The 8,930-nt window shown below is 29.0% G+C and overlaps 1 protein-coding gene across 1 annotated transcript; it reads right to left on the bottom strand.

The window, feature by feature from the left end:
• Positions 1 to 882: 882 nt before the first annotated feature.
• Positions 883 to 3,306, bottom strand: LOC135929949 (prefoldin subunit 5-like). Its single transcript, XM_065466707.1, has 5 exons — positions 3,169 to 3,306; positions 2,986 to 3,123; positions 2,865 to 2,939; positions 2,710 to 2,815; positions 883 to 1,128 (listed from the first exon to the last, which is right to left on the bottom strand). The coding sequence occupies exons 1-5, from the start codon at positions 3,250 to 3,252 to the stop codon at positions 1,034 to 1,036; spliced, it is 498 nt and encodes a 165-aa protein (XP_065322779.1). The 5' UTR covers positions 3,253 to 3,306; the 3' UTR covers positions 883 to 1,033.
• Between the last annotated feature and the right edge of the window lie 5,624 nt (positions 3,307 to 8,930).

Genomic DNA, 8,930 nt, shown 5'->3' with positions numbered 1-8,930 from the left:
ACCTTTCAAATAGATAGTGTTGTTAAAAAACCCGATGATTTGGTAAATATGAGTCCAAGCATTTCTGCCAGCTATGAGCAAAATCTTTAGACTTACACAATGTTATTTTGGTTATAATCTTAATCGGGCCGTTTTTTAAAATCGACGCAAATCGAACTTTTTAACCACACTACTACTTTCAACCATTTCCGGGAATATGGAGTAAATTTATTCTGTTTTCATAAGAATCCCCAAAATTCCCCCCCCCCTCCTCCTCAGTTGTTATCCAATGATCACTCATTTTAAGAAAAAAAATCGATATTTAGATACATTCTTAAATATACAGATGCTCCTTTTAAAATATTTTTAAAGCTTTCAATTTTGACCCATACTCATTGCCGGCACGAATGGAAAATTAATCTTAAAACTATTTTTATATTAAAATTTTTAAATTTATTTTTGTAAAAATTCATCTAAATTTTTTTTAAAAAAACGAGAAAGGAAAGTTTTTAAATCTTTTAATTTTGTCCTATACTCATTGTCGGCACCAATAGGAAAATCAATCTTCAAAAATTTATTTTTAAATTTTTAGCCTTGCATTAAAAGGTTATGAAATTTATTTTTGTAAAAATTCATCTCAATTTTTTTTTAAAACCGATAAAACAAGGAAAGGAAGGTGCCCCTTAATTATTTTTTTTCCCTTTTTAATTTAATTTACTTTTTCATTTGATAATATTAAACGAATTATACCATTAATTCTCCCAATAAATACAACACGTGATTTTCCGGAATCAGCTGTTACCGGATACCGTATTCGGCTAAAAAAACCCAAATCTTATTTATTTTTTTTCACATTTATCGATAAAAACAAAGTTAATAATAATTACTAACATACAGTGCTTATTAATCTTTAATCATTTGTTTTTAAATCAGATATTTATTGCAAGCATTGGAAGATAATAATAATAATATAATAATTCAAAAAAATAAAACTATTACACTCAAAATATCACAAAAAAAAATAAAAAAATAAAATTTTTTTTTTTAAAAATGTTTATTTAGCGTGTATTTCTTTATTTTGCGGGGAAGTCGGTTGTTTTTGGAGGGAAAGAATGGCTTGAATTTTCATCTGAATAACATCTTCTATACCTTTATATTCGTAAATAAAATTTTTTTTATTTATTATAAGGAAATATTTGGGTTTCGGTCACCCAATAGAATTTCATCATTGGTGTACCAGCTCGGCGGTAAAATTAACCCCCCGCCCCTTAAAAAAAATAACTCCCTATTCTTCATTTTTTTTGCCAGATTGAGCATCACAATCAGAGATTTGCAATGCCCGGACCAGTATAAACGGGCCGGGCAAAATATACATTAGATGAGTTATGATTATTTGATAGAAGTAGTAATCCAGAAAGTAGAGCGTTTTTTAATTTAACCGCCACTCCCCAAGATTATACAAATATATGTTTATTTTTGGGGTGTTCACAGCTGGGCCGGGCATGAATCTAATTACCACAGGACAAGGGATCCTATCATTTTGCAGAACCTTCTAAACATATGATCTAAGTTATTGCCGAACATTTAAGATGAGAATATTCCTTTTAGGCTTTAAAAAAAAATTGGGACCGAGATCGGGAACGTTTTACAAGCCTAGATTTTACTCTCTCTATTTTTTTACCATCAGCATGTAATGGAAAAAAAAATCTATCGAATTTTGCAGGTCACCCTAAAGTTCTTGGCTACATTCCAAAAAAAACAGGGGCATTTTGGCCATTTTAGGCCTGGGTGTTTGCCAACCAGTACAAACCATTGACATTAGTGCTCTGTTTCATCGTTAAGACCAGCCACCTAGAGTATACATACATAACTGGAAAAACGATTTCATAGCTGTCATTCCCTGCATGATCTTGATGGGAATGCCAATCCTGCCATTCAACTTGTCACTACCAAATTTCTTACTAGAATCATCATTAATAATTTTATTATATCCTTTATCAAATTTAGAATATTATTTTTATACTTTAGTTTACTTTCGAATTTAAGTTTGTTAAAATTTCTTCACTGATTATCCCAACTTATTTCTATTCTTCATCTAAATACTCCAGCAGAAATTGTGCCCAGAGGTCACTTACGAGATTAGCCAAATATCCATGTATAAAGAACATCCTCCTCATAATTAGATAGTGTCACTAGTTTGTTGATAAATTAAAGCTCCTCACATTTTTTAAAATACAAGTGGCAAAAAAAAACCTTGTATAAGCTTATAATTTTTCTCACAAATGTGCTTAATTTTCACTAAATGTTCAGTCATCAAATTAGAGTTTGTTTATCTATCCTTTTAATATTATGTTTTCCAACAAAAGATGAGAACATATCTTTTAGTTCTGTTAGTAAGAATAATTCTAAAATACACTCACTTAACTAGTGTCATTAAGTGGCTCATTTAAGCTGATTTTTTAAGGATAACTTAATATTTTAACCGGAAAAATATTGCCTAAGCTTTGAGATTTGCCTAATAGATGTTTATATATGAGCAAAATATTAAGGCTTCCATAATACTTTAATAGATAAAATATTGAGTTAATCATTTTAAAAATAAGGTTATTTCGCAAAATCTTGGCTACTCATGTTATAATATATAAAAAATATATTATTCAATGGTATATAATAAGAAAGGTTTAATAAAAAAAAATTATCTCATTATACAATAGTTGAAAGTGGATTTACCTTTTTTGAGACTTATTTTGTCATTTAATGCAGGTTTAAATTTATCTAATTGTCTGCTAATAAAATCCATTTTTCTTTTAAAATAATCTTTTGCTTCTTTGACATCCTTTAAAATAAAACAATTTTTGCATATTTATACAGTGATAAGTATAAACCTTTTCTATATAATATCCTGTTCCGATATCTATTATCAGTTTTGTAGGTAATTTGATCTCACCATTCACATATAACTAAATAAATATTTAATTTTGAATTTATATTTATATAATTTATTACACTTTGCGTAAGAGGTACCATAGCCATTTGTGATTCCGCCTTAATTTTGCCTAAATATTCTACAGAATTTAAGGAATTTTGCAATTTTTTGAGAGCAATTTCTAGTTGTTCAAATGAATGGGTTAAATATTCAATATCCTGGATATACAGATATTAGTAAACATATGATAAACTATTTAATACGGCATCGATGTTCTCCCTCAAACCATCCAGCTGAGGTATTGTCAGTTGTGTTAAATTTACCACTTGTGGATTATTAGATGTCATTTTTTAGGGGAAAAAAAAATATTTTAGCTGACAGCTGTTTAAAAAATTACTTAATTTTCATATCATATAATTAGTTCCTGCTAAGCGATGACCAGTTAACATTTCAATCATAGAAAACTAGATCGTTAATTTTAATATCATAGCCTAAGTTTCATAACACTTAAGTTTCCTGGTTTATTTTAATAAGCTGTTGTTCATAAATTTTAAATCGAATTAAAATATTTTAGATAGACAGCTCAAAAAGATAGAGAGCATATATCCCTTTTAAAATATTTTGATATATTTAAATCGTGATACTAGTTTCTATTCATAAATTGGTAGAAAAAGTATCCCATTTCTTGAAAAAAAATTAGATAGGGAAAGACAAAAATTAGTAGCTACTTTTTTGTAAAAAATGTTTAGATAAATATACTAGCTCATTTTTATCCTTCTCACTCGCACCTTTATTCTCCATCAGCTGGTTTCTGCCTGCTCATTCATCTTTGTTTGATCATCTTTTAATTGTGGTTCCTTATCCCTGATCTTTTCATTTTTTTTTAATATTTCTCACCAAATTTATAGTCAATTGATTTTTCTATATTCATTACCGTTCTTTTACAATATAAAGAACCATCTTATTCTCTAATCTTCCATGCGCTTATGACCTACCTCATTTCCACTCAGACATTTGTATGCTTTTTGATTCACTATTTCTGATTCTAATACTCTATTTCCCTTATTACTTGGAATTTTCACCCTTTGCGTTTCACTATTCCTGGTTTACCATTTTCACTTTATGTATTAAATCTATCCTCATGATTATTCACTGGACCAATTATTTTGGCCAATTTCACGTTCTGAAATTTTTCACCTTTTTAATCAATTTTTCCTAAGTCCGAAAATAGATTTTTCTCCTAATTAACATTCTGACACATATTTTTCCCATTAATATTATTCCCCTTATACAGACGCGTACCCAGCAAAGCTAAAAAATGCAGATGCCGGAATATATTTTTCAAAAATATTGTTTATATTAATATATTAGTTAATTTATATTCCTATCTCATATTAAATATATATTTAATTACATTAATATCACATTCATCAACTAGGTTATTTTATCAATTAATTTCGATTTCAAGTTTTCCAGCGTAATATTTACTTATTATTTTCAAATTTTTAGTGGCGTAATATTTATCTACCATTTTCAAATTTCTACCAAATAATAATTATTCTGAAATTGTCCAACAGGCAGAAAGAAATTGCAACCTTGTCCAAAGAGATAGAGTCTCCGCCATCAAGCAGTAACAGCTTTTATGGAGTAATTGAGCCAATTATTTGCTATTACTGAAATATCACATTGACCTGAATGAAATATTTCCTCAGAAGCAAGAAAATTATTGGATTCAATGCTTATTCCAAATTTTTTTTCTCATTAGAATGTATTATTTAATTATACAACTATTTTATCTATTACTTTTCAAAAACATGACATTGACTTGATTAAGAAGATGAGAATAGAGGAGAGAATTTTATTAGAATTTAAGGAAATTAGGGCTAATGTTGATGAAGAATTTTTTGTTATTGTTAAGTTAAAAGCAGAACGTGTTTAATATGTGTCTCCCTCGATTTGCAGCAAGACAAGCTCATAGTTAAACCATTAATATAGGATCAGTACAAGAGTATATCTTAGATACAGATACATTATAACCCAAATAAATTAATGGTTTTTAATTCATCATGCAGCACTTACCAATCTGCAAATATTATTTCCATAAAAGCCTCCTTAACCTTTTTAAGATGGTGATAGAAAAAAAAATATTTGTTGAATTTTTATCATGAAGATGTTAAAGTATCATATGATGCCTTATTAGCTGAATAACTATGTTTATAAGAAATGCTATGGATGCTCTGTATTATTTCAAACACATTTTAGATTATATTCCCAATGTATTAAAAGGGTTTATATATATTAGCGACTCTTCCCATTAGTAAACTAATGAGAGAACACTTCCTTTTTTAAGGAGAATAACAGAGCCCTGCAGAGATACCATTTGCAGGGCACGGCCCGAATTTTTTTTTAAATTTTTGCGGCTCGGCTCGAGTTTTTATAAAAAAAAATTCAGGCCCGGCTGGCTTTTTTTAAAATCAAATTTTCAGGCCCAACCCAGATTTTTTTAATATAAATTATATTTATTTTTGATTTTTATAGCTAGACAATAACGATTTAAAATATAAACTGTTTTAAAATACAAAGCCCAGACCGGATATTTTTTTTTAAAAAAAATTTCAGTCCCGGCCTGGGTTTAATTAAAAAATATTCGGGCCAAGCCCGGGTGTTTTTTTAAAAAATTTCGGGCCCAGCCCGGCTATATTTAAATACAAGTTAAAAAACCATAGGCATTTGACGACATGAACGAAGATTGGATTTTACGTTGTAAATATATAACATACAAAATACAATTATTCCTAAGAAACATTTTGTGTGGTAATTTATATTTCTAACATTTAAATTTTTTATACTTTATATATAAATTTTTGCGGCTCAAAAAATTCAAATTTTCTATTTGGGTCATTTAAGTGATTCTTTACATATAATTAATTTTTTTTTAATTCACATTAATTTAAAATTGTGTATTAGAAATGAGTTATTAGTCCTAATAAATTTTTAGCTTGAAATTTTTAAAAAACAATAATATTTCTTAAAAAATTTTATTATCTCCCCCCCCCCCCAGACAAAATTCCTGCGTACACGCCTGCCCCGATAACATCAAGTTTCCATATCCTCTCTTCCAATTTCCTTTAAACCGATGTTGTTGACATTTCTTATATGATGAAAATTTCTTCTCTTTCAAAAATATAGTTACTATTTTACACCATTACATTTACTCTAGGGAATCCATTTACCATAATTTAACTTTCAGTCATAAAAATACTCTATAATTCCAATAATCTTAGTTGGTTCGACATTTGACGTTATTATCAATTTATTTTTCTCTACTTCATTCTCATAATCATGGATTTTCCAACATTCATTTTTTTGCTAAAGCCCTTACATCCCTATGCTCACATACGGTCATTATTTTAATTTACTGTATGTCTTATATTTAAACACGTTCTCGTTTTATTACTAGCTTCATTTGCTAACACAATATCGATCGGCACTAATTTCGATATTTCTCACATTCAAATATTGAGTCCTATTTCTCTTTAAGGAAAACCTTACCAAGTTCTATAATCAACATTTGTACAATTGTTTGCTACATGCCATAAAATTCCACAACCAGTGCACATAAAATCCTCAGATTTATTTGTTTATACTCTTATGGTCTACTATCATGCCACCATATTTAAGTATTTTCAAGTCCACATTTTTAGTATCTTCCCTATTTTATTTACACAATTCATTTTAAGCGTCCCAGGTGATCGCAAGCAGTCTGACCATCATATCTATTTTTTAAATTTATTACCAATCAATAGCAATCGCAAACGGTGTTCAATATATATTATTTTATAATGAGATATATCGCAATTTGTCTCCCCATTCCATCTTTTATCTTGCATAAGGTAGTAGCATGTTATGTTTTACCCAGTAAGTCGTACTTTACATTCAATACTCAAGGTCTTACACTTTTGATATCCCCGTTTTACTTAATGTATCATCCTAAATACTAAATTACAAATAAAAAATGATATCACTTTTATTTTTTTAGATATAAAATCTTTAAATATTTAATTTCTACGGGATATTTTATAATCGGGGATGTAATTCCGGGAGAACGGGCCATTGGAACAGGCCTAATTTCCTGCCATATGCTAAATTACTATCAATAATGTAACCACTCCTATAGATTCTGACCTATCCCAGGCTCTACAACAAAAGCTTATCAATCCTCTGTCGTCCTGCCTCCAGAATTCAAAAAGACTGTGATGCTCCATTGATCCTCCGTTCCGTTGAATACCTTATTTCTAACAGAGACATTAAGGAAAATCCCAATAACTTAATATTAAGTGCAAACTCAGGCCATTAATGATTGGAACCATCCCCAGTTAATCTTGGCCCTCCTCATGATTGGCGAACAGCTAAATATATAAAAATCACTCCTTAAGATGTAATGCTGTAGTATTCTCCATTTGCATAGATTGTGGCTAGCAGATCGAATCAAATGCCTACAATCCCTTGCACTGCAAATTCTCTCATAGACGATAACCCTGCCATCATAAATCCATCAACAACATTCTCCTAACTTCCCTCGATTATAATTTCATCCATCCTCGAATCAGTGCGCATTTCAAATGAAAACGCCGTTAACCCTGATGGTATCCCTCATTTCCTGAACTAACGGTCTCCCTCTGACTTGGGATTATACTAGTGTCGACTAAAGTCCGACCTTTCATATTCTGCCATCGAAAAGGCAGAAATCCTTAGAAAACAAATATGCTGGCCTCATCAACACGGTGTTCATACTAATCGTTACCAATACCATAGGCATGTTCGGAAGTGAGGCCCTCAATTTTATCAAAACCATAGGAAAAAAATGGGACAGATCACAGGGGACCCTTTTAACGGATTAAGAATACATTCTTCTCTAGGTAGATAATTTTTAATATATATATTTTTTTAGTTCTTTTTAATGTTTTTCTATATAAAAAAATATAAATATATATATTTTTTTTAATGTAATTTTTAATATATTTTTATTTGTATTTTTTTAAAAATATATTTTTAATTTGTTGTTCGCATTTGTATTTAATTTTTTTTTTTTAAATATTCAAACCGCTTTTTTTTTAATATAAAAAGGAAAGGAAAGGAAAGGAAAGGAAAGGAAAAGGAAAGGAAAGGAAAGGAAAGGAAGATCCCAATTTGAGAAGAATATGCATTAACGATCGACAGTGATGGCAGGTTTTTAGCATTTTTACTTTATTTCAGCGGCACAGATTCCACGGGAAGGGCTGTGGAGCTCTTGACCCATCAAAATATTCTATAAACAAGATAGTTCTGGTTAAAATTTTGAACATCAAATTTTCCTTTAAAAAATTTTCGATCTGTATAAAAATAAGTGGAAAATTAGGTTCAACGACAAGCAATTTAGTAGTGATAAATAGCTTCAAACACCTCTTTTTATATTCGTTTTGAGCCGACTTTGGATAGGATAGTATTCTTATGGGAAAACTATTATCATAGACTTGACCGAAATTTTAAGTTAAAGGATAACTCAATCTTGATAAAAAAAAAAGAAGGAAGAAACAATTCATGCCTCGTGGGTTAGCAAATATTTTTGACGATTGAGCCGATTTTAAAGAAAAAACTTTAATGGTAAGAAATACAATTTTAAACAAAATCTTTAAAATATTTATAGGAATTCGAGAAAAATAAGTCGGAGTATTTTTTATTTATCTGGTTCTTCGCGGTTCTTTTTACTAATCAACCTTTTTTTTCTTTTCTTTTTTTTATTGATTGAATTATATTTAAAATAAATAATTAAAAACAAATTAAATTAAGATTATTTATACTAAAAAAAAAATTACAAAATAATTTTCCAATATTTTAAGATTGTATTTAATGAACAAATAATTTGATCGAAATATAAAAACGAAATATTTTATTAGATGTTAAGCTTTTTCTTTTATAATTATTTCTTCGTATTCAATTCGAATTTTTTGATTTAAATAATTGTATTTCGAATCAAACCGTATAC

This window comes from Gordionus sp. m RMFG-2023, chromosome 5, assembly GCF_954871325.1.
Source record: "Gordionus sp. m RMFG-2023 chromosome 5, tfGorSpeb1-WG-v2, whole genome shotgun sequence".
Lineage (NCBI taxonomy): Eukaryota > Metazoa > Nematomorpha > Gordioida > Chordodea > Parachordodidae > Gordionus > Gordionus sp. m RMFG-2023.
Note: the sequence above shows the minus strand (reverse complement) of the source record. Positions and strands in the feature narration are given on the sequence as shown.

What these genes read in the sequence shown, in the direction of transcription:
- LOC135929949 (XM_065466707.1), bottom strand. Translation starts at nt 3,252, where the DNA reads ATGACATCTAATAATCCACAAGTGGTAAATTTAACACAACTGACAATA. An exon ending in TGGTACCTCTTACGCAAAGT is followed by an intron (nt 2,940 to 2,985) that starts GTAATAAATTAT and finishes ATATTTATTTAG; the next exon opens with TTATATGTGAATGGTGAGAT. An exon ending in CAGGATATTATATAGAAAAG is followed by an intron (nt 2,816 to 2,864) that starts GTTTATACTTAT and finishes TTTATTTTAAAG; the next exon opens with GATGTCAAAGAAGCAAAAGA.